General features: G+C 57.1%; 4 protein-coding genes and 1 non-coding gene across 5 annotated transcripts, besides 1 other annotated feature; 2 read left to right on the top strand and 3 right to left on the bottom strand.

The window, feature by feature from the left end:
* Window positions 1-51: 51 nt before the first annotated feature.
* On the top strand, window positions 52-7029 carry CYME_CMR435C (hypothetical protein, conserved; the record flags this gene model as incomplete). The annotated part of the gene is made up of 1 exon (XM_005538591.1): window positions 52-7029. The coding sequence occupies one exon, from the start codon at window positions 52-54 to the stop codon at window positions 7027-7029; it is 6978 nt and encodes a 2325-aa protein (XP_005538648.1).
* Window positions 6259-8488, bottom strand: CYME_CMR434T. The gene has a single exon (XR_002461638.1). It is a non-coding gene; the product is annotated as a hypothetical transcript (transcript).
* A 132-nt stretch (window positions 8489-8620) lies between these two features.
* On the top strand, window positions 8621-11704 carry CYME_CMR433C (probable DEAD/DEAH box RNA helicase; the record flags this gene model as incomplete). The annotated part of the gene is made up of 1 exon (XM_005538590.1): window positions 8621-11704. One exon carries the CDS (start codon window positions 8621-8623, stop codon window positions 11702-11704), a length of 3084 nt encoding a protein of 1027 aa, XP_005538647.1.
* Window positions 11705-13452: 1748 nt separating this feature from the next.
* CYME_CMR432C (similar to cation transporting ATPase) lies at window positions 13453-19449 on the bottom strand (the record flags this gene model as incomplete). Its single annotated transcript, XM_005538589.1, has 1 exon — window positions 13453-19449. One exon carries the CDS (start codon window positions 19447-19449, stop codon window positions 13453-13455), a length of 5997 nt encoding a protein of 1998 aa, XP_005538646.1.
* A 2559-nt stretch (window positions 19450-22008) lies between these two features.
* CYME_CMR431C (retroelement) lies at window positions 22009-22710 on the bottom strand (the record flags this gene model as incomplete). Its single annotated transcript, XM_005538588.1, has 1 exon — window positions 22009-22710. One exon carries the CDS (start codon window positions 22708-22710, stop codon window positions 22009-22011), a length of 702 nt encoding a protein of 233 aa, XP_005538645.1.
* Window positions 22711-24707: 1997 nt separating this feature from the next.
* Window positions 24708-25283: part of a sequence feature (repetitive element) that runs on past the window's edge.

Genomic DNA, 25283 nt, shown 5'->3' with positions numbered 1-25283 from the left:
TGGAACACGTTGTTTTGGCTCTTCGTAGAGAGCGTTGTGGTGCATTGTGTCATGGGCATCACAGTCAGCATTTTTCGTCCGGATGATCGGACCGACAACGTCGCTTCTCCTGTGGAACGTGGGAATGCCTCGGCGCGCACTGACGCAGAGCGTTCGCTGCGCTCCTGGGCCGAGTACCACCCGACTGTTGCGCGGCAGGCAAGTGTGCATGTACAGGCGCCGCACATAGACCTACAGGGTCCAATGCTGGACAGCTACGAAGAATCTCCATCGTTGTCGTTGTCCGGTCCGTGGAGTGCCGTATTGGAACCAGGGACGCGTTTTACGGTCTCCGGGGAGCTTCCCGAGGGTGCCGACACCTCGCGACGCACCAGCTGGCTGGGCCAGCGCGGCGATGCTGCGCGTCAGCGTACGAGCGCCGTCGTTGTGCCGGAACTGACGACAATATCGAACACACCTTGCGGAAAACTGAATGATGGCTTCAAACAGGTACAGTTTTTGGACTTACTGGAGGCGTCCTATTCGGTCTCGGAGCAGACGCCTACCACAGCCGCCTCCGCTGCGAATAAGCGCTCCTGTGAACTACACCCGCTTGATACCTGCATCACACACGAAGAGGCACTCTTGTCCTTCTTGTTACACTTGATCTGGACACCCTCGGATACAAATGCGAATCATGATCCTCTGGCGAACGAGGCCGTTTGGTCCGCTCTAGATGCGCGGTGGTCAACGACAGGAGTCTCAGCGCTGACGCGTCGAGAGGTGTGGCAGCTCTGCTTAGCCGTTTTGTGCGCATCAGCGTACGCGCCCTGCATCCACATGGCTTGCGGGGATGCTGATGCCTCATCGCCGTGCGAGGTTGGCGTACAACCGCCCGCCTCGTCAACGACATCGTCGACACGCGGGTATGCGTCCCGTCGGCTGGGCGCAAGCGTCATGGACACCGTGACTCGCGCGTCAGCAGCAGCAGCAGCAGCAACAACAACAACAACAACAGCAACAGAAGGCCCACCGCGCATCCAGCGTCATTGCGCAAGCGCGCCCAGACCTGAGCCAGAGGACGCGGAGTATCTGTCGAATCGTTGTTGCGCACTATGTTCATGGTTGCAGAAGCGATTCATTCTGCGTATGCGACGCGATATGGCGTTAATTCGGTTGTGTCTGTGGAGTTTGTGCGCTGAGTACCAGGATAAGGATCAACAGATGCCGCAGCGCATGTCAGTTTGGTCGGCGAGTTTGCCGCTACATATTGGCAGGGACTCGCTGCGACTCGTTGACGACATCCTTCGTTCTCTGATTCCGAATTCCAGCGACAAACCGTTCCCTGTACTGGTTGGCGAACGACAGCATGGCGCTTCGCTGCACGAGCTGAAACGCGGCGGTCGCCAGCATGCACCAAACGCGACGACGCTGTCGACGCTTCCAGCACCGAAACCCTGCAGAGCACTCGACAGCACCCCAAAACAGCCTTTGGTGGCAGCAGCTGATGCTCCTGAGCTACCAGCTTGCGTAGATGCCAGTGCTGCGGCCTCCATGGCAGCGCCTGTCGCGAATGAGCTGCCCCTTCCTGAACAGCGATCCCAGAGCAGCGACGAAGCGCTCTGGCATCGTTGGCAACAGCGTCGCACCGGATGCCTCGAAGGCCTGTCCTATGATCCTTTCCAGCACGATCTGTTCGCTGACGGGTCGATCTCGGTGCCTTTCGAGACGCTCTTTGATATTGATGCATTGCTGGAGTCGCTGGCAGCGCTCGTTGCTCGACATACGGGCCCCGCGCTGCCGACGGACCTGGTAAGCGGAGACCTCAATGCGTCTGGCGGTTGTAGTTTGCGCACACATACTGCCCGCCAGCGACAGACCCAGGAAACCCAGCAACTCGATACCCAGGCACTCGAACGGAAAACAAACATTCAAGGCTCACTGCAGGAGTGTCCGACGAACGCTGCTGCAGTGCCCAACAAATTCAGTCGCAGCATATCCTGCATACACGGGTGCAGCTCGAGCCGAACGACATGCCTGGAGGCGCGGTCACCACCACCACCACCACCACCATTACCACCTCGCGATGAAGATATGCAGCGGTCAAGGTCCAGCCTCCAGACCGATACCTCTCTGGACGGACGGCGACTGTTTATCAACGGCGGCTTTCGTCATGCAACTGGGGCTGGTGCGTTTTCCTCGTGCTCCTCGTCGGGCTCGTTGCAGTCGCCAAACGCATCGTTCACAGCCAGCGGCTCTGAAAGGACAAATCGATCGACTTTGGCTCGGGAAAGTGCACTGTCGCTCCAGGATTTCATCAATAACGAACGCAGGTGCCGCTTGCGGGCGAGCTCGTTCACTGATCACAAACGGTATCGTCAAGACGCTGGCTCAGCGTCACTCGGCGGCACAGTCCGGCGTCAACAATCCCCACGAGGTGACCGTTCGTCGCCTTCGACTGGAATCGAGGCAGGCGAGAGCGCCCGAACGTTATGCGATGGCTCCACTGGAGTAGCACCGCTTGCCAGGTATCCAGATGAGGGCGAGGACCCGCTTACCACCGACCTCGATCTCATGGAACGGTATGTGGAAGCGCTGGAGGAGGTCCTCGAATCGCTTGAGGCTAGCGCAAGTAGTGTTTCTGCCACTGGACGTGCAGCCAGCACGAGTGTATTGCCGTATAGGCGATCCGTTCGCTATCCACGCTGTGCGTCGTACCCGAGCTTTGGCCAAAATCCACGTGCCCACTATCATCAGCACCACGATCATCATCATCATCATCATCATGACCGTGGCTATGATGAATACGACGGCAACGAGCAGCTGCAATGCTGGGCTCTCCATGCCATGCAGATGCCTTCCAAGCCGCAACCTGGGCGACGCTTCACGCTTCTGCACCAACGCCAGCAGGCGCTCAGTCGAGCGGGGGCGCGGCATCCGTTGTTAAGCGAACTCCTGCAGGTACTCAGTGGCAGTTCCACGGGCAACCAAGGAATCTGCGCTAGCCCCAAGGACGGGAACTTGCTCCAAAGAGAGGCATCTGCTGCTGCTGGTGCTGCTGCTACTACTGCGTCACCCACTGGTGCACGCGTTCTTGACGCTGCGTCACCAGAGCGCAGTGTTTCGAGGCCCCAGCGACGTGCATCGCTTCGAGCGTCGCTGTGGCTGGCGAGTTCCGCTACGACGGCCCTGCACTCATATTGGATGTCGCTAGCGAGCTCAGCTGGAATGGATGCCGAACGCTTCCATCAAAACGACGGGTCGAGGTCGCGTCATTCACGCCCGGATGCAGCAACGCAGAGCAGCGTCTCCGAGGGCGGCTTTTGGACTCGGCGCTCGGGTGTCATCCCCGAGCGTTACCCGAGTCATCGCATCCAGTCGGTGTGTGCTGCTGGTTCTCCTGAAATCGTTCTGGTGAACGCCCATGCGTATCGCTGTGTACCTGGGCAAACGACGCGCTCTCCGGTAGCGTGTCGCGGCTATACCCTGCTGTATCGCTGGCGCGGAACAGACCCGCTGCCTTGTATGTTTGCTGCCGACGCGGACCTGCATCCCAGTGCCTCGCTGAGCAGGGACGGTGAGCGCCCCATGCCAGCAGCAGCAGTACCGCTGGTGTCGTCCCTGGAGCGCGAGCCCGGAATGTCGCCGACCTCACTGGGGGAAAGGTTTGCCACATACAGCCCGTGTACTGCTTCCGATGAGCGCCAGCTACAGTCTGTACCAGCTGGGATGCTGGAGGCATCACCATTGCTGCAGCGCTATGGCGACGTCGTTGGTGCCTCAGCGTCAAGTGTCTGCGCGCTTCCCGCTGGTCACGTGCCCGAACGCAGACCAAGCAGCACAGAAGCGACTGATGAGCGATTCGAAACACCGCGTCGCACGAGCTCGCCGTCGTCAGCGGGTTTCTCATCACCAGTGACGCCCGCTGTGGACGTTCACACCTATCGAGGAAGGATCGATCATGCAGCGTTTATCGCAGCGGATTCCGCATCAGTCCGTCTTTCGGTGGACGCTGCTGCCTCCATTGAGCGCTGCAGCGATGCAAACTCACCGCCAGCAGAGCTTGCCTCTGAGGCGTTTCCAAGACGTCATGCGATGGACGCGCTGCTGTCCACAGCGACGCACCAGCCGGATGCACACAACTCTGGTTTCGCCAAACGGACACTCCATGCAGCGACCTCAGCGCTGCATCAGCTGCTCGGAGCCGCAAGTCCGCTATCAGAGCGCGCGAGAAACGACGCAGAGCAGGATGCGGTTGCTGGAAACAGCTGTCGAGGGCGCCAGTGTATGAGCGGTCCGCGTTCCATGCGTACTGGGTCTGGTGAGGACGCCGGCGTTGCCCGTGCGGGACAACAGCAGGCGCAGTGCGCTCTGCTGCGTCTCGACAACAGCGCGTCTCCGAACGACGGCCCCAAGGCAGGTATCTGGCAGGATCCGCTGCCTCGCAACAGCACCTGGGTGCGCGTCCAGCGGCTCGTATCGAGTCCAGCGTCTGGTGCTGCTGACAGCGGGAGCGAGGCATTTTGTGAAGCGCTGCTCGCTGTGAACGCATCGAGTCATCCACGAGTCCGTGAACTCGTTCGACGGACGTTGCCACCGGACATTGGTGATAGCGTCACGATCCTCGGTTTCGGTGCAGTGCCTGCGTCGTTGCAGACGCTCTGCGCCCAGTGCTTCGTCCAGTACACCGTTGATGGCCAGCATGCGGATTCGCACCTGGACAGGTATCCACAATGCCAGTCGATGGATGCCGCCGACGCAGTGAACACGTTCATGGCATCGTCGTGGACAGCGGAAGCACACCTGCGGCAACAGGCTCGGGCTCTTGTGCGGCTCGGCGTCGACGCCTCTGGTATGTCTGCTTCGCTGCTGGACGGTGTCCAGCGGGCTGCTGCAGCACCTGCTGCCGCTGCCGCCTGGGATTCCTTACCTGAACCGCTGCTCGCACTGTGTTGGGAGGCAGCTGTCGCCAGCGGCATTGCAACACCCGCTCTGCTGCGATTCTATGCCCAGCGGGTGGCGCCGCAGGTGACCCTGACAGCAGCGGACTCCGGCCTCTGGCCCAACATCGGACCGGGACTGCAGATTCGACCTGCCCCTGTGTCGCTGGGGCATCGCTTTCGAGTAGCGGCACCGTACCGGACTCGCATACGGGATACGTGGTTGTTGGCACTCGCCCCAGCAGCAGCAGGAGCCGCAACGTTGGAAACGCTCGACCTCAGTGGCTGCAGTCATATCACGGATCGCGGTCTGATAGGCCTGGCACCCCATCTGAGGCAACTCAAGGAGTGCATTCTGGATGGCTGTCTTGGCATCTGGGGTCCGGGAGTGCGCGCTCTGCTTCGATTGTGCTCGAAACTGGAGCGCTTGAGTCTAGCGGGATGCCGCTCGCTCACCGACGAGGCATTTCAGGGGCTGGCGTCGGGAGTCGCTCGTGGACCGTGCCAGAGAACGTCTGCTGGACGCTTCGCGCTGAAACACTTGGATCTGAGCTCGTGCATCCATCTGACGGATGAAGGCCTGGGTGCGCTGGTCGCTGCACTGTCGACACCAGAGGCAAAGGCTGGCGACTCGGAAGACACCGCAATTGAATCCGTTGCCACCACCGAAGCATCTGCGGGCCTCGTTGCACCGCTGACGACTGAAGCGCTACTGTACAGCAGCAGCAGCAACAGCAGCAGCAGCGGTACCCTGGAGACACTCTCGGTGGCGCATTGTTTCCGTCTCGGTGATCGTTCGTTGAGGCCGCTGCTTCGTCAGCATCGACAGAGCCTGCGCGTTGTCGACCTCTCGTATACGCGGATCACCGGGGCAGTGCTGCAGGAACTGGGCGCTCTGCCACAGTTGCAGTCACTGTCGTTGTGCGGATGCGGAGAAACGCTGTCCGTTGAGTCCGATGCAGCGACGCGATTCGGAGAAGAGCTCGCGCTCCCTGGTAAGCAACTCGTGCACCTGGACCTGGGCAAGTGTGCTCAACTGGTAACGGACGGCTTTCTGGCAGCTCTGGCAGGGCTAGCGAGCGGACGCCGCACGCACCACCAATACAACCGCCAGCAGTACCAGCAGAACCCTGCTGCCGTCGAGCGCCTCGTGCACGCGACACACGGCGTCTATTCGAGCCGCGACACGCTGCGCTCACTGAGTGTGCATGGCTGCCGTCTCACGGATCGCTCGCTCAGTCATTACGTACGCTTGTTTCAGGGCCTGGAGCGACTCGATCTATCGCAGTGCCGGTTGATCACGGATGCTGGTCTGGAGCATCTGCAGTCGCTCAAGTCATTACGTGAACTAGACCTGGCGGATACCAACGTCACGAGTGCCGTCGGAGCCAGTCTGCTCGCGCGTTTACGTCAGTTACGGCGGCTTGATCTCTCATACACAGCCGTTCAGAGCAACATCACAAAGAGTTTATCCACGCTGGAGCAGTTAGAATGGCTGGGACTGGACGCTCGACTCATCAGCGATGATGCGCTCCAGGTAGAAGAGAACGAAGCCAGTCCAGAGCCTGTCAGCAGTAGGGATGTGGCGGCTCCAGCGCTGTCCTCAGCGACGGTAGCAGTGCACCTGCATCGACGCATCGGGTTACCGCGGCACCTGCGGCACCTGGACCTGTTCGGTGCGCACATTACGGATCGCGGAATGTCCTATCTTGTACAAGCGTGTCCATATGTGGAAAGCTTGGAAGTTTGCAGCGGTGCGCTCACCGATGCCGCGCTGCGCCTGATCGCGCAACACTTGCCGTATCTGCGAGCGCTGAATATCAGCCAGAATATGCGTATTTCTGATGCTGGTCTACGGGAATATGCACGGCTTGCGCAGGTACAACAGGATCTCGGGCAGCCGCATTTGTTGGAAACGTTGAACTTGGCGTTCACAGCGGTGACGTGGCGCGGGCTCGCGGTATTGTTGCCGACGTTGCCGTATTTACGGTTGCTGTGTGTGCGCGGCTGCAATAAGGACTCGTTTTCGGCGGTATCGGTACAATCGTTGGAACGGATGCGGCCGGGTCTGGTGATTCTCGGAGCGGAAACGGACCAACCGGGAAGCTAGCTGTACGTGTGTACGTGTGTGTGTGTGTGTATGTGGATACATGGTTACCGTCTTGCCGGTTGCGTGCAGCGCGAGGCGCTCGGATAGACGAGTTTTTGCAGGGATGTTATCGAGCTTGTGAAAGATGGCGAATGACGGTGACGTGGACGACGACGACGACGACGACGACGACGGGTTACTGCTAGTTGCCGTGGAAAGTGCACCGCGCTCTGTCCGCATTGTAGAGTTGAGCACGCGCCTTTGTGTCGTGCATGAATGGAATGGAAAGCGGGAGTTGGTTCATGGGCGTTTGCGCATGCCTTTCAGCAGAGGCAGCATCTTGTCGAAAGCATCCCATCAAGCAGCGATACGAGCTACCATGTGGCGCTTGGTGCAGCTGTGGATCGCCAGGAGCATGGTGCACCACGCGTTCACCCATGAACCACGAGCACGAGGCCCGTAAAGTACGCATTCACGTTCTGGTCTGCTGATTCTGGAACTGGGGATCGGTTTTTTGATGGTATGTGTCCTGCTGCTGCTGCTGCTGCTGCTGCCCAGTCTTCTGTAGCAGTTGCTGATGATCTTCGCACACCCGTGGTCCAGGCTGCGGTTCAGCGGCAATTGTGTCCAATATCGCATCGTCTAGGAACGGAGGCGAGTTCGTGCGTCCTCGAACCGCTTCAGCACGTATCCAGACGCTGAACGGAACACGAAAGATGCGAAGATGCAGCCGCTGAGGACGCTTCGAAACGCGTATCCACTAGGGTTCTTTGCCGCACAACTCGAATGCTGGAAACCACGGCAGCTACGAAACGCTCATAGCCACTCTAGGATAAGCTGCTCTCGTCGGGTTGCAGAGAGACAAAGGATCGACCGCGTGCCCGCGCGCGCGCTCTCTCCCCCCGGGATCCCAGTGGTACGCAACGAGCAAGTTCGCTGGGTTCAGAGCGCTAGACACCCGTCTACGGCAGGCGAGTTGCCGCGACCAGCCGGGATCCAGCTTACTACCAAACGTTCGGTCCAGTCGGGAAACGCGTCACGATTCATTCCATACCAGGTACTCTGGTTGTCTGGGGTCTGCTCCCCAGTCACCCACGACAAGTTCTCTGTCGTGATGGCGTTCACAGATCGCTCATTGCGAAGACGCTGGACCCCGTACGAGCATGCACCAGCCTCGAGCCACTGTAGCACATACCGTCGATAATATCTGCAGACAGGGCATCGTATAAAGCTTCGTGACCCTCGCAGACAAGTCTGATTGGTGATTTTCGGAACTTGGCGTCTCGAGAGCCAAGCCCTGGTCGCTTTCCTTGGCTGTCTACAACGATCGCACGTTCGGTGGACCACGAGCGATCAGGCTCACGTGTCCCATATACAAAAAGACCACCCCTGATCATTGCAGACATTCCGTCGATCGAAAAGCGTTCGACATCTATCGAAGTATCCCGGATCCCTTCTCAGAAGACACCATGAAGTTCATCGACTGTCGAGCAACGCACGTGAACGACGCGACTGCTCGCGCACTCAAGCACCCTCAACAATGACCATTGGCATCTCCAGCGTTGGATACAGACGTGAGCTGCTGTACGTTTAGGAACAAGCCCAGGACGGAATGGAGCAACTGGGAACTGCTACGGACTCACTGGACGCGTTCATGGCCACGCTCAGTGGACCAGTTGCTGGGAACAGGCACGAGTGTTTGAGTTTTTCTGTCCCGTATTCGCGAAACGGTAGCGCTTGCGAACTGGACCCTGTTGCCCAAAGCCACGACATCCAGCAACAACCACGTCGTTCTCCGTGTCCAAAGGCGGAGCCAGGATCCCCAACGAAAACCGGTTTGGTCTCCGACGGGCATGAAATCGAGCACCTGTGCGCTTCAGAGAAGAACGGGCTTCACCGGAGTGCTGGAAGCTGGCCCTCGGCCGCTGAGCCGTCATTCTCTGGAACGGGGAACGGCACACCGGGGACCTCGCCTCGACACGAGCCCGCCAAACGACAACGCCATTGGGGCGCTGCTTCCCGAACCGCACACCTTGCCGATCGCACTCGACAAGTGCAAGCACTCCAGCCTCGCTCGGAACCGTGCTTGAGCTCACTGCCGGCTAGCAGTCGTCCAGACAACGCCGATACCGTTTCCGTACCAGCGTCCTCGGATACCGAAGATAACGATGCCGCTTCTGGCAGTATGCAGGTCGAGGGCGTTACCGCAGATCGTCGTCATCGAACGGTATCCGAAGCGCCGGGTGTTCTCGTTCGCGACCTCGAACAGCCGCATCGTCTGCTCGGCGTATCGCTATTGCACAACTGGGAACAGACCGGACTCCCTACCACGATCCTTGACTGGTTGAAAGACGGTCTGGGCATGGGGCACCCCACGCTGGTGCAACGTGCTTGCATTCCGGTGCTGGTGCGTGGTCACCATTGTGTGGGCGTCGCCGAAACCGGCTCCGGTAAGACGCTGGCGTACCTGGTGCCGCTTGTGCGGTACCTCATTCGCTCATGGCGTGATAGAGGACGCCGACGAACGTGTCCGGTTGCGGTCGTCATCACACCAACCCGTGAACTAGCCATGCAGGTACACAAGTTGCTGGTGACGCTGCTGCAGCACCTCAGTTGGCCATCGTGCAGTGCGCTGGAACCCGAGCGATACGCTGCTGATGCTAGTTTTCGTGCTAGCGTTGCTGACCCTGATATCGCGGTGCCTGCGATGCCCGAGTCTTGGTGTTTATGTGCCTACGGCGGTGCAGACTTGGCGGCCAATGTGGCGACGCTCTGCCGCGGCGTTCGGGTCCTCATCGGAACACCCGGGCGCTTGATATCCCTTCTCCAGTTGAACCGAGGGAGATTCCTGCATCTACGTGGTACGGCGCTTCTGGTTTTGGATGAGGTCGACAGGCTTCTGGATCTGGGATTCGCGCCACAGATCCAACGCATTCTCGCTGCGACTTCAACGCAGGTCCAAATGGCGTTCTTCTCGGCAACATTGCCGCCAATTATGGAAAAGCTCATTCGCAAACTCATATCGCAGCAGAGACAGGCAGCGATCGCCAGTGATGGATCGCATCATCAGCGCTATCGGGCACGTCGTCGACTGGTGCTTATCCGGTGTACGACACGGCCGTTAACCATGCCGCAGTCGCCAGGATCAGCGTATGAACCGGGCATTCCGTTAACCATTCAACAACGTGTACACGTGTTACCGGAAACGGACCCACCGCAAGCGGTGGAGCAGGGTGAAGCGGCTCGGTTTGCGGCGCTATTGGATCTTCTGGACAGGCATACAACAGCTCGAATGCTGGTGTTCGTTTCCCGTCAAGAACAGGTGGACCTGCTCTTTCAACGACTCGTAGAATGGCATCGACAGGAGAAGCAGCAGGCGTCGAAGCGTGCTCCGGCGTTGCGACGCGCCGCAAACGAGGCAATAGAGCACATGTTGGCGCTCCATGGTGGTATTGATCAAGGCGATCGCGACGACACCTGGGATCTCTTTCGACATCCACTGAAACGATCGGCGGACGCAGGCTCACACGCAAGTTGTCGTTTGCTCCTGGCGACATCGTTGGCTGCCCGTGGCCTCGACGTTCCAGACCTGGATGTGGTCGTCAATTTCCACGCTCCTCGATCACTCGAGGACTACGTGCATCGTGTTGGACGGACAGGTCGAGCAAATCGTCTCGGGGTAGCGTATACGCTTTTCGTGCCGCATCAGGATGATTTTGCGGCGCCGTTCCTGGTCCAGTGTCTGGAAGCAGCGGGTCAAGAGGTGCCGTCTGCGTTGGCGACGGCCCGGGAACGTTGGATGGGTACCAAGCGGCCCCGCTTCGCCCGGCAAGGAGCACAGATGCCTATGATCGAATGCGGCGCGACTCGTTCACATGTCGCTGCGCCGGCTGCAACCCGAAGAACGATCGAGAAATCGAGGGAAACCAGGAGCGTCTCTGGAGACGTGGCAAGTTATCCGCCAATGTCGCCAGTTGAAGCGAGTCGCCCTGCAACGCGGCATGTGGGGCGATCCCCGAAGACCGATGACCCACCAGCTGCATCATTCGACGGTGACGGTGCCCGGACGGTTTCGCATGCCTCGAGCAGCATGCACGGTTGTGGTTATTCGACGGGACTAGCTTCAGCGGCACCTCAGCAACAGCAACAACAACAACAACAACAGTCGATTCCGAGTGCCTCGGGGCATCGCTGTCGACGGGTGGAGTGGCGTCCACCAGAGTACCGAGGCCGCGGCTTCACTTTCGACACGCGTGATCTGGAGCGCCTTCGGCGTCGTCTCGTGCCGGCAGCGACTACGGATAGCATTCTACTCGGTGCTGGGGCGGATTCATCTCTGGTGGAGCAGCACCAGCTCGACGCGTGCAGCGCCAAAGACGCGGTATTATGGGCGGACGAATGTACCGCTATCCTTGTGATCAATGGTTATCCAGGAACAGTTCGCCAACGCGTGACCAGCTCAGCGTTTCTGCGACATATTTTCGAGAAACACGGTTGTCGGGTGTTGGTCAAGGGTGCGTATCAGCGCAACCTGCCAGAGCGACGCTCTCGAGCAACGTTTCACGCGATGCCCGAGATCCAAAGGCCTTTGTACCTGTGGTTTGAGGCACCGACAACAGCTGCGTTGCAGGGTGCACTGCAACACGCGCAGCATGAGCTCGCCTCGGATAAATCGATCGAAGAGACGATGTTCTAGGCCTTCAACTCGTGGAGTAGCGTGTGCAATGGTCAACGCTGCGTTGATTTCGGTTGGAATTTCGTGGAATCGCTTTATGAACCTCTCCAGGGGGGATGGGGATCCATGCCCGCTGAACTTGTTCTGAAGCAACTGTTGGATGCTTGCCTTTCTGTTGCAGTCTGGCGCGAAAAACAACGTTTCAGAAACGCTGACTTGTCGATATACCCGACGACAGCTTAAAATGGGACATGGACCTACGCGATCTGTTCCTGAATTGATGATGTTTTTTTTTCTTGAAATTTCGTCACATGTACTGCCTCGACATCTGAAGTGCGGCAAGCAGCGCTTACGAATTCATCAATAGATACAGGATTCTCGGTCGTTTTTCTTTCAGAGTGACTGCGTCGAAGCTGTGCACTGGGCATTCGTAACGTCGCCTGTATCAAGACGCTTTGCCAGGCACGCGAATTCTGCTCCGTACTACCATCGACAGCAACGCCCACTGCCTGCGTAGTGGCCTCAAGGTTTCTCCTTTTCATACGGCTTGCGTACTCGAATCACAAATTCTTCATGATATCCATTTTACTGGTTCAAGGCGACACAAGGATTCAGCTATTCACGCTGCCACATTGACGTAGAAACACTCGACGTCATCCGAAGACGACTCGACCACCAATTCATACTGAACGTTCACTGAACGTGCCATGTTCCATCATCGATGCCGTTCGACAAACAAGCACTCCGCTCTTTGTTTGCGTAGAAGAGACCGCATTCGATAGCAGCATGATGAGCATTCTCGCCATAAACGCCCATAAGCTCGCGTATCCGCTGGCTCCATGGAACAGGGTTTTGGATTTCAGTCATCCTCGCAATCGCGTCTAGTCTAGGGTACGTTACCGCTTTACCCGAAGGTTGCATAGAGGGATCCAAGTATCTCGACGTCCGACGTCCGACCTGGGTTTTCGTTCCAGTTCGTGCATCATCGCGGATAACATATCGTTCCATAACTCGCCGATCGAATAGAACATCGTCCTCTTGTACGTGCGGCATTCTGGGTACTCGCCGCAGAAACAGCCCAGAGGCAGCCCGTGATCGTCGGGTATTGCACCGGGAGCAGAAACGTAGTATGCATTCGAAGAAAGCGCTCTCTCTGCTAGTTATGGGGAAGCGTCGCCCGATGAAACAGACCTCCTGACGCCGCAGGGCAATCGTCGGTGCAGCAGATATTGTGGATTCTCTCTCGTTCTCCGACAACAGACAAAAGTCGAACGCCTTTGCTGCCAAGCGCAACCCGAGACTGCGAACAAACAAGACAGGATTGTCAAGCGAAGCTTTGACCGCAACTTCCGTGCCACCGTGGAATCGGTTTACAACATTCGAAAGCGCCGACTCGAGAATTGAGTACGCTCACCGATATCCTTCGACAACTGGCAACGGAACTAGAGGTCGAGCGTCACCACGAGAGCAATCCTTGCCCGGTTGGAATGCATCCGCGTTTGTGAGCGCAACCTGCAAGTCCACCAGATATATGTGCTGCTTTGTGATGCGGAATCTCGAATATCGAGCATTCGGTCACCTCGACTTGCATATCCTTGTGCTAGGTCTCTGTTCATGTAGACAACAATGCTGCGCTTTTATGCATGCACGCGTACATTTCAAACATTGCCAGGAACGCATTCGTTCACGACACGAACGAGTCCTATTCAATGTTGTCTGTTGCAGCGGTGATCGAAACCGTTCGACGACGTTGCCTCCAGGGCACCTGTCTAATACTCTTCGACAGACACCCTTACACGTCCGTGTTCGTACCAATTCAGAACAGCCTCCACCAGAAGCGTCGCCAGACCGTTCAAAGCGATAAGGACCCATAGCCATCTTCGCATGCTCGTGGAGAGCGGTGCCAAGGCCAGCATCCGTTGCAAGAGCGGAACGACAGGCTCGATCACGCTCAAACAGAGCAACGAGAGCAGGGCCAGGGTGGTGCGGAACCACGGATTCTGTTCCCATGACTGTCGAAACGGAGACTTCATATTGAACGCGATCGCTGACCAGATATACTGCGCGTTGACGACGTGAAAGAGCACCGTGGCAGCCGGACAGGGCGCATTCCAGCGACACGTCATCCCGAAGACGCTTCCAGGTACGGTATCCGCTTGTGTCAGCGCATAGACGGCAGCGGCTTGGAAGCTGGCCTGCACCAGACTCTGGAGCACCATCGACCAGCAGACGGGAGCACTAGCTAGTCGCACCGGTGGACGATGTCGACTGAGGCGCGTCTGGGAGGCGGTTCGACCCATGGTCAACGCCAGCGGCATGATGAGCACCAGATCCTGGAAAAGAAACTGTCCATCGGAATACACCGTACCGATGCGATAGAGGAATAGCGTGCTGATCGATTGGGTTAGCGAGTAGATGCCCATGTACTTGAAACAAGCCAGAGAAGCAGCTGCTGCACCGCGGCCTTCGGTGAGTACCTTGACCACCGCCCGAATACTCGTCACCTGACTGGTAAAATGCGCTGCAAGCGATGCCACTGCGTCCTCGTCGTCACCCGCAACCGCCGAAGAGCTGGACTTTGGTCGGAGACGCTGCAGCAGCAGCAAGTCCCGCTTCGTACCGGTGGCTTTTGGAGCGCGCGAGTCGCCATACTCCCGCGCCAGAGCATCAGGTTTCTCGATCCGGATGCGCTCTAGGGGTGCCTCGCCAGAGGCCTGCGACTCGCTGGTACTCCAAACGCGTCGTTCCACGAGACCGACACCAACGTCAGCTTCCCGCAGCGCGCCCGCATCGTTCGCACCGTCTCCACACATACCGACACAGAGGCCGAAACGGCTTCGTAGCAAATGCACGAGGGCGGTTTTGTCGGCTGCCGACATACGCGCGTACACTGTACAACGCAAAAACACCTGTCGTAGGAAATGGTAGCGACGTGATGACGTTCGAGATCCACCACAACTACCACCAACACCACCAACACCAACACCACTGCTAGCACCTGGCGTGCGACTGCGTGCGAGACTCCCCGACAAACGATGAAACTCTCGAAGCAGGAGACGAAACGCAGCTCCGGTCATCGCCAAGGCAACGGGCTCATCCTGGGGCAACGCCACCCTTGCCGTCGCAACCGAGGATAGAGCGCTGGTGCCAGCACGTTCTCCAGTCCAAAGAGAATGACGTCGATTCGGGAGTGGCGGCACAGCGGCTTCATCAGCGACCGCAGCGTGCTGTTCCAAAGGTGCCGCTTCTGCCGCCTCCGCCTCTCTGAGCAACAACGCTGGATGTGTCTTCGCTTCTGAAAGGCGACCACGCGCCAAGGTCGTGACCTCAGCGCCGCTTGTTCCCGCAGAGACACCCGTGGCACCGACGAGCCCTTCATCGCTCTGCTCAGCGGCTGCCGCTGTACTACCCGCAGTTCGCCGTCCGTATCCGGGTTGAGCGCTTCTGGTATCGCGCAGCATTGCTTCGCTCCGTAACGAGCGCGTGCGTGAGCGAAATACACCTGCCTCTGTGGTAGCTTCCGTAGAATGCGTCGTGCCCTGGAAACTCGTCATCGGTGCATCTTCGGGCACCGCTCCTGGAAAGCCAGCAGGCTGTTCTGCTTCCCAGGCAACGAGCGGAGCACGCTCCATGATCCGCACCCCCAGTGCACTACTCCGGTTCAGGAGGCGATTCAGACGCGCAGAGCAGGGTGATGCAGCCAACAAGCTGAACACCTCCATCCGGCTGAAGCGTTTCTGCACATGCATGCTGTCGGAGAAGACTACCTGACTCGTGGTGGTGTCCACCGGCACCACAACGTTACCGCCACCAGCATTTCCCGGTACTGCTGATTGTGCATTCGCGGAAGCGAACGAGGACAAGCGTGTGCATTGACGCCTCCGCTGAACGAGCTGAGCGTTCAGCTCGTCAGCGATAATGACTCGGGCGTCGCGGTCCATCATGCCCGACTGGCGAGCGACACTCACTGCTGTGCGAATATGATCACCAGTCACCATGAGGCAGTGGAGGTCGGCGCGATGCCGCAGCTCATGCAAGGCCGCTGCTGTATCGGGTTTGAGGCGATTCTCAAGCACCGCCAATCCGTACAGGGTGAGTGAGCGCTCTAAGCGTTGCCTGCTCCAGGTCAGGGGCGTGGCATTGCGGGCTGTTTGCGCACGCCCCGGTGGCTCTGCTGCTGGTGCTGTTGGTGCTCCTTCTCGTGTACCAAGGCTGCGGTTGCGCTTCGTGAGTGCCTGCGCAGCGGCATCCAGGCGAACTCGACGTGCACGCGCGTCCGTTGTCAGCAGACGTCGCCCGGCAAGTGCAAGTACCCGCAGGCCCTGTGATGTGTACAGCTGCACCTGGTGACTGAAATCGCTCGGTACGGAGCGTCGATCGCAAAAGTTCACCACCACCTCGGGGGCACCCTTGACTAAAAATAACCACTCCACCTGCGGTGGTTGCTCGCTCTCCGGAGTCACCAGTCGCTGCACAATGACACCCATGCGCGCATACTCACTGCTAAAAGCGAAGATCTTCACGACTCGCCCAAAAGAGCTCTCCGCGTGACGTTCAGCGACATAAAACAGTGTCTGAGCTGGATGAATGCCCTGCCAACGACGGCTATCAGCGGGGCTCGCAGTTGGCCTCAGTTCACATCCGGTGAGCTCGAAGAGACGCGAATCCACCTCGTCGCCCAGCACCTGGCCGTGCACCACTGTAAGCGTATGACAGCAACTCATGACCAGGGCTAGGCCCGCTGGTAGCCGCGCTGCATACCCGCTGGGCGCCGGCTGGTGCTCCGGTGCTGCTCCCTCCTCTGTCAAGTCGTGACGTCGGATGACGTGCTCCGTATCGAAGAGGGCAATGGTGCCCTCTGTTGCAGCCGTGGTTATGCCGCCAGGCGGGTCGCTCGAGACCTGAATCCCGGGCAATGTTTCCAGTGCGAGCGGCATCGACGCTACCGGGAGGATTTCGTGAATGTCCAGGCCCAGGTCCGTCAAGGTTCCCGTCTTGTCGAAGCAGAGCGCTTCGATCCCAGATGCAATAAGAACCGCCGGCGGACGAATGCAGTATATCTGGGCCGCAAGCAGCCTCTCCAGTGCGAACACAATCCCAAAGGTAACCGCCGCTGGCAGTGCCGGTGGTACCACAATCGTCAACACATCGAGTGCGCTGAGTAGGGCTTCTCGAAACGAGAGCAGCGGACGCAACAGGGTGAAAGAATAGACCGTAGCGAGGACGCCACCGAACAGCAGCACAACCATGGCCTTGTACGCGTCCAGATACATTTGCGAGAGTCGCTTGTCACTGCTCTCGGGGTCATCGAGTTCGCCATCGCCCAAGTGGGCGTCGCCAGGCGGTGACCTGGAGCGCAAGCGCCTCCAAAGCGCCGCCCACACCGAGAGTTTGGTGTCGCGAGTGTCACGCGGCCCCGGATTTCCGCGTTCGTAGCTCGAGGTCTGGTCATCTGCGAGCAAAATCTGATGCAGGAGCGTCCCCTTGGCGGTATCGAGTCGCGTTCGAATGACAAGTGCAAGGACGGCGCTGTCCAGCGACTGCATCTGATCATCTGTTGCGGGCGTAGCGGAGGCTCCGTTGTCGGCACCAGTGATCCCAGTACCCTGCCAAGTTCCCGCTGAGGAAAACCCAGCATCCGTTGCTGCCGCCGTGCTCTGCTGGGTGCTCGGCACGCTCCGTTCGGGACGAGCCTCGATGACTCTCGTTCCAGCGTATAGCACATGATTGACCTGATCCCAGGCTAAATGATGCGCAGCCGGCGCCTGGTGCTGGCGCCCTGCAGTCATCATCCTTGGTACGCTCCGGGCACCGCGCTCGCGTCTATAGCGTTCTCCGTCTCGAGATACCTGCCGCACATTTACGTCTGCATCAGCGCCAGCAGCAGCAGGAGCAGTAGCAGCAGCAGTGGTGGCGGCGGCGGTGGTGTACGAGTGTTCCACGGAAGCGTCCAGCGCGCTCCCGACGGCGGACGCTTCTGCGGCCGATGCGGGTTGCAGCCAGGCGCTGAGGCCACCTACCGACATGTGGTGAAATGCCGGTGTAGGAAGCAGATCCTCCGCTTCATTCGATGCCGAATAGGCGCCCATAAAATAGCCCTCACTTTCGCCAGATGACTGTTCATCCTCTTCGTTGCCTTCGCTTTCTTCCATGTTGATGAAATGGGCAGAAGACTCGGCGCCCTGGTGTGCAGAAGCTTCCTGCGTGGTCACCTCGGATACCGCTGCAAGTCCCGAACTGTGCTGGTAAGACTCGATGGGAATTCGCGGGGGTACCCTGGAGCTGGGCTCCTCGTATGCACTGTGCCAGGAGGACTTGAAAAGCGGCGCCGCTTCGCCCGTGAGATTCGCTTCCGTGACGACCGCTGAGCCTTGCAGCAGCGTACAATCGCACGGCATAACCATGCCACTCTCGACGATGATCACATCTCCTGGAACAAGCTCCCGGGAAGAAATGCGCTCGCAACAGTCACAAGAGCGATTCGTAGGCGACCGACGGATCACTAGCACATCTCCTTCGCTGGCGGCGATACGAGCAAGTCGCTCCGCATTGCTTCGCATCTCCATGGCTTCCAGGAGGGCGCTCATAAACGAGGCGAATGCAATTGTCGCTGAATAGTAGTAGTACGCTTCGAGAATCCACAACGCAATCGAAAAGAATTGGAAGAGGAAGAATGGATGTGTGACAGACTGCAGGAACAGCCTGAGTAAGGGTGCCATCTCTACCTCGATACTGTTGTCGCCTACGATCGCCCGGATGACATCTGCCTCTAGCAGGTCGATGCCCAGCGGTCGGTGAAGCACCAGCGACGCCGGTTGTACTTCAGCCTCGGGGGCAGCGGGATCCTCGACGTCCGCCACGGCAGACTCTTGGTTTCCACGGGGATCGCTCGGTCGATCCCAAGCTGCTTCGTCCTCTTCGTGGAAGCCGGCAACCGGTAGTGCGACTTCATGCTCAGGAATAGGATGCATGCTGGGTGTTATCAAAGAGCTCTCGTCTGTGGGTAATCGATAGTACTCCTCAAATGCCGGAATAAACGCACTGTGGATGCGCAAGCAGATAAAACGCTGGTGCATGCCGCGTTGACCGGCGTGTCGCCACCCTGATAACTGGATGAGGAGATACCGACGCTGGCGAGCCTCGATCACAAGCACCGTTTCAACGGGTTCGCTCAAAAGCCGCAACGTTTCTCGACCACGCGCACTTTGTCCCAAAATCGTGCGCGTAGAGAGTCGACCCAGGTACGCGCTGAGGACGCTGCTCGGCACACGAGCACGCGGCTCGGACGGGATCACAAAGTAATGGCCCTTATTCTGGCGACTTTTCCTTCGAAACGTCACGAGCAACATAGTAGCTTCAGCCAGATTCGTTGCACGTCTGTAGAGCAGACGCACTTTGGTGCTGGGGAAACTCTGCAACGCGGCGTAGACAAGACCGCACGTCAACAGGTTGAGCAGGATGTACACCACGATCCGCCAGTACTGGTCAGCAAAGGCCTCAAAACCCTCCAGTCGCTCTTCTATGTTTTGTTGTTCAAACTCCAGTGCGTCCTCATCGTCGTCTGCTGCAGCTTGCGAGGTGTCCATCGGGGAAGCCTGCGTTCCATCAGACGCACCGCTTCGAGTCGACACAGACCACGTGCTCTGCTCTGTGCCATAGGTTCGCTCGCTGGGGGTAAAGTTCTCAGATGTTCGTGTCTCCGAAGACAAGTCGTCATCAAGTATCCACAACTGAGGACGAAAAGCTCCACAGTAGTGTTGTCCCATGCGGCGCCCTGCACAACGACCACAACAGCAGCACAGCAGTTGAAGCGACTGGGCGTACAGCCGACGCCTCCCTGCAGGCCATCATCGTCGCCCCCGAGGAGAGACGCCTCCTTGTGGCCTGGCTCTGGGTACGCAAGATGCCAATATGAGGGCGTTTTGTCATTTCGCCTTGGATAAAAGCTCCCGGAACCTCGGTGCATACGATTGCTGGGTGTGTCTCATCGTTGACACGGAGCAAATAGCGAATGATCGATTGTATCCGAAACTCGGTGCATACGATTGCTGGGTGTGTCTCATCGTTGACACGGAGCAAATAGCGAATGATCGATTGTATCCGCTGGCATTCCAGAGCTTATCCATGCGATTGGCAACGCGATGCTTGCGAGATGCCCAGAGCGTCTCGGTTACTAGTGCTCTGTAGCCAGCGGCGTCGAAGGGGGCCAATCGGCCACGCTAGTGCCGGTAATATGGCTGGGTATTGCGCGGAGACGTTCGAGTTTTCCCGATAAGAATGCATTTTGAAAAGCATCCTCTGACGCGAATGGTCTAAGCGTCCGAACGTACAGGTTTCCGTTCGAGTGCAAAATGTTCTCGAGACTCGCAGAAGACAGGTCCACTGCGTACTACTGCAACACAGTAGCAGCGTCATCAGCAATGAATTCGACAATTTTCGTGCATATTCGACAAGTCAGTGGAGCATGCCCCGCGGAACGCCGAGCCCCGGTTTCACCGTTGCTGAAGCTACGATTGTTTTCATGGACAAAACGTTTACTTAGGCCAGCGTTCTCCGATCATGCGCATTCTTCTTTTCCTACTTTTATTGTGTGTTTGTTTTTTCAGTGCGAGGTGAGGTATTCATCAACCCCCTACTCCCATGTTACATTAGCTATACTTCGTCTCGGATATTCTGGTCGTTTCATACGTCCTATCGTGTGTGCCTAGTACCTGCCGTTCCGTATTCGCCTTTGCACTTGAACGCTGGAGCAGATAGCTCATAGAGCTAGAACAGCTTTTCTATACCACAAAGGGCGTCGGCTCGAGGTGTGGTTCACCCGACGTAGAATCGGGTCTCGTCGTCAGTTTGTGCTCGGATAGTCTGCAAATGCAGGCTTGCCTTCGCCGCAATACACGCTGTAGAAACTTGGCTGTTAGGTTGAATCCTGGGAGCCGCCTCTCTCCTTCGTGATCATGCATTGAATGTGTTGTAGGTTGGCAATGCGGGTTTGTGCTTGACACCCACCACAGTGGGTAGGCGCAGAAAGTGCACTAAACCCGTGTGCGCATCCGATACGCTGGACCTCATGCCTAGAAGGTAGCATGTGAGTTTGTTCGCCACTGATGAGCGCTGAGGCTCGGTTATCGGACCATCAGTTGCCGGTGCTATACTCAGAGTGAGTGTCCGGCCTTCGACTATCACGGTGATGCCCAGCTGCTGGTGTCCTCCAAGGAGCTCGCTGCGCTCCTGCTTCGAGCGCGGGCACTGTAAGCCCAAATATGTCAGCGTCTCGAGGGGTCTCTTCTCGATAGCAGGGACAGTGTGACTCCCAGTGCGGTTCCAGTGTTCCCGTACGGCTTAGAGCCGGTGCTGGTAGCCAGATGCCACTAACACGGATTTTGGCAAGCCACAGGGTACCGCGAGCAAGTCCCGGGAATTCCAGCGCCTCCCACCAGTACTTGCATGTGTATGCTAGGTTGTAGTTCCGATATAGAGTCAAGCCGGCGTTACTAGCGCGACTGGTACCATGTCTACCTTCCCATATTGGCGTTTGGACCGTTCGCTTCAGGCGACGGGAGAATTCTATATTTCTGGGGAACGATTGGGGAGCGTGTTTTCGCCCAAGAGGCGCTTCTGCCAAATCTGCGTCGATTTCATCCAAGTTTTCTTGCGGTGCGTTGGGGTCTGCATGAAACTCCGACTCAAAGAGGTGCGCATGGCGGGCCCTTTGGCCCATATACGTACCCGGCAACCTGCTGCTATCGCTTCTATCGAGGGTATTTGGAGTTCAAGTCCGAGTGTCAACGGGTTGGTTGCTCTGCTCTGCATTGAGCATCCAACAACAACAACGAGTCGCATTGCCCTGTTGGCGGCTGTCTGCAGACGCGAGGCATTTGCGTGCTTCATGCCGCACCATTCAGTACCCCAGGTCGCAGGCTGGATGATACACATCCTTAGTGCCCTCGTACGGATTGCTAAGCGGATAGAGGGGTCGGATGGGAATGGGCGTGCGATCGCTGTACGTCTATGCATCTTGGCGATCATCTCGTTAACGTGTGCCTTTTCGTCGAGCGTCGGCGTGCGACAGACCCTCCAGGTAGCGATATGTTTCCACGATCGGAATTTCCTGATTCTGCAACCGCCACGAGCGATTGCGAATGCTCTGCGAGTCTCCATGGATGAGCATGACGCCGCACTTCGATGCTCCTATGCTCATACCCCAGCGATCGGCCCAGGCGCTGACTTGTTCCATGCTAGCAGCAAGCGTTTCCGGGGCGTTTGCCAACAGCACGGCATCGTCCGCAACTAAACGGCCTGCGAGGCGGTTCCCAAATGGGCGCTCCTCATCGGGCATCTCCACAGTCTATCCACGGCACCTCAAGCCCGTATTGTCTGCAGTTGTTAAGCAGATCGTTGATGAAGATGTTGAAAAGGAGCGGGGATGCGCGGTCGCCCTGTCGCAGTCCACGGTGGATTCGTATACAAGGGGTTCTTGAGCTGTCGCCCAGTCGGATGCGCATCCATGAGTCTGCATAGAGCGCACGGAAGAACGCCAAGCACTTTCCGGAGACTTCGGATCGTCCCATCTTCAGAAATGGAGCCTCATGCGGGAACGTGTCACAAGCCTTTTGAAAGTCGACGAAGCATACGTAAGTTGGTTGTTGGTCGCTAATGAAGCGACGTTGCGCCACTCCAATGAGGGTCAGGACATGGCTCATGCACTCCTTGCGGCTCCGGAATCCAGCCTGTTCTGAGGCGAAGAACTTGCGCTCCTCGAAGCGCGTCTGGATCCGGTTCGTGAGGATGGCGCAAAGTAGCTTCATGATTGACGGGATGAGGCGCATAGTCCAGTAGTTGTTCATGTCTGTGTGGGAGTCCTTTTTGAGGATCGGTACGACCTCGGCAGTCCTCCATACATCCGGGATGTACGCCTCTTCGAACATGCGTTGGATGAGCTCCACAAGGCGTTTGCCTAAGATTGTGTCAGGTTCATCTGGTATCGATGGTGTCCCTGTTGTCCCGTCTTTTGGAATCGCCAGTCTCATCCACTCCGCAGGGATACCGTTAAAGCCAGGTGTTTTGCGGTTGCTTGAGCATAGCAGGGTCCGAACAGATTCAGTCCAGAAGATTGGGTCGTTCCATTCCGGTACCGGGTCGAGGCGTAGTAGTTCTGATGCATACTGTTGCCAATAGTTTCGGTTTCGGCAGTGCCCAGTTGCGTCTTCATGCAGCTCTATCCCGTGGTTTATCCAGGCCTCATTCCCTGAGGCACGCTCCGTCCTCAGCGCTTCCTCATAAACGATTGGTGTGAGCCCCAAGCACTTTTTTGGTGGGTCCAGTCTCGATCGAATGGAGCGCTAGGTCTCATCTTCGTTGGTGCTCTCGAGCATAAATTCCGTCAGGGAGGCCATTTTGCGGTTTCGATCCTCTCGTTTGTCTTCTCTGGAAAGTTTCTTCTTTCTTTTGATAGCTTCTTCATGTTGCGCCTGTAGCGCCGGTAGCGCTGCTTTCGCTTCCTTGTCTCCGGCGTTGGCGCGTATGGCGGTGCGGTTGACGATCTTATGGAGTCGGTGGCATTCATCAATCCGAGTTTTGGTACGTCGTTTGAGGTACTGCGGCTTGCTACTGTTGTGTTCAGGTGCAAGCAGTCCCAGTTCTCTGGCAATCTTCTGATTCCCATCTACAAACTCGCGTGCCAATTGGTCTGAAGATTTGTATTCACGGCTTTTCGGATCTTCAGCGCTGTGAGCAGGTGCCTGGGTTTGGTGACAGCTTTCTTGAGATCCCGCTGGGGTGCCCTTTCGGGGGATGACTTGTGATGGGCTCGTTTGGGAGTTCTTCTTTCTATTCATCTATTTTTTCTTGCTGGTCTTCTTCTTCTTCGGGCTCTTTCCTGAGCTGCTTTCTCTGGATATTTTGCATCTAGGTGGATCATGAGGTTTCTGTGTCTCCTTCTCCGTATCTGGTTGGGTCTCTTTACCCATTGTACAGTCAACGACTTGTATCAGTTCTTCATTACTGTACTGGTAATTCGATATCTCGTCGTCTAGTATCGAGGCTATCCCACAAATATTCCATGATGCGAAACCTATCGAGTCGTAGCGCATAAGGGAATAGGAGTAACGCTGCGGTACTCCAGAGATACGTCGTCGATTTAGATGCACCCTCCCCAGGGTGTGAGAACGCACACGCCACCATTGCCTCCTGCATTCCAGTCGTTCACTGAGTGCTTGCCGCAGTGCTAGCGTAAAATCAGAAGTACATTAGTCAAGGTCGATTCGAATGCGACCTTTATCTTGCCGGACGCGTGAAGCTACCCGCAACCACAGCGGATACTCTACGAACTACCCTTTCAGCGGCTTCGTATCCGCTCCCCAAACACATAGGCGGATAAGTCGCTTATTCCAGCTTCGACCGCGAACATACTGCCAGCCGTCTTCCAAAGTATCCGCCGAGACTGTTTCCAGAGTTGAGGTAGAAACCAATGTAGGAGGTAATCCTGAGCCCGAGTTCAAGAATGAATCCAGGATTTGCGCCGGAGCCTGCAGCGTTGTTTCGAGAGCAGCGGATGACTGCTCAGAACCCTCGTCAATATTTTCTGCTGCCACTGTCTGCGCCCCTCTGTTCGTTGCGGTCAACGTCCCTGTCGTGGGCTTCCTTCGCCGTCGCCCAAGCACCCCGCGTTCGCCCACTTTCAGAGCTTCTCCGGAAAAACTAGACCTCTTATGCGGGCGTGGTGTGTTGGGCTTAAAGATAGTTGTTCTTTGATAAATAGTTTGTGACTAGTTTGCATCGCGCTCAGTGAGCGCACCTCGGAGATCAGGCAGGCATGAGACACGACGCACATGCCGTTTTTGAAGGGGAACGTGATCCTGATCTCTAGCATGTAGATCTATTGTAAACGTTGTATTTTCGTTCAGGTCATAGCAACGTACAGTCTTTCAGTTCGATTGTGCTTCAAACCTCAAGTAAAAATATTCGATTAATTTTTCGCAGTATATAACAGAAGGGTTCAAAGAGCGTTCTTTCTCAAAAAAACTAAAAAAGGAAAGCTATGAAAAAGCAAGTCCACGATCCTGGAGGCCCAGTGTCGCCGGCTGCCAGAAAAAAAACAAATACAGTGCCGAGTCCAGAAGAAAAGGAAGTGAAGGAGAATCGAAAGGTGGACGCCCTACGTCGAAGGCGGCAAGAAAGACGACTGTACGACGAGATGGTGGTGAAAGCCTTCCTTCTTGGACATATCAAGGATCCCTACAGGGAAAAGTTGCGAGACGCTATCGAAAAACGTGTCGACTCGCACTCCAAGAGTATTGTCAAGGCGTCTTCAGGGCTGATGCATTTGGCGAGGGAGATGTATCGCGACGTGACGCACATGGAAACGGTCGAGATTCCAGACGAGTTTTTCCACAAGACCTTTATTCGTCACCTGATGCTTGGTACAGGGGAAGCGCGGAAGGAAAATGTGCTAGTGCACGCTCTCCACGAAAACTACGCCGAATACCGCTTCGAGCGTACCCGATACAAGGGTGACGGAAATATTTACACATACGGGGTAATGAAGTACATTACGAACCTGAAGAAGCATTTGACAGAGAACCTCGAACGTTTCATGAAACGC

Source organism: Cyanidioschyzon merolae, chromosome 18 (genome assembly GCF_000091205.1).
Source record: "Cyanidioschyzon merolae strain 10D DNA, chromosome 18, complete genome".
Classification (NCBI taxonomy): Eukaryota; Rhodophyta; class Bangiophyceae; order Cyanidiales; family Cyanidiaceae; genus Cyanidioschyzon; species Cyanidioschyzon merolae.
The sequence above is the reverse complement of the archived record's forward strand: the minus strand, read 5'-3'. Positions and strand labels throughout refer to the sequence as shown.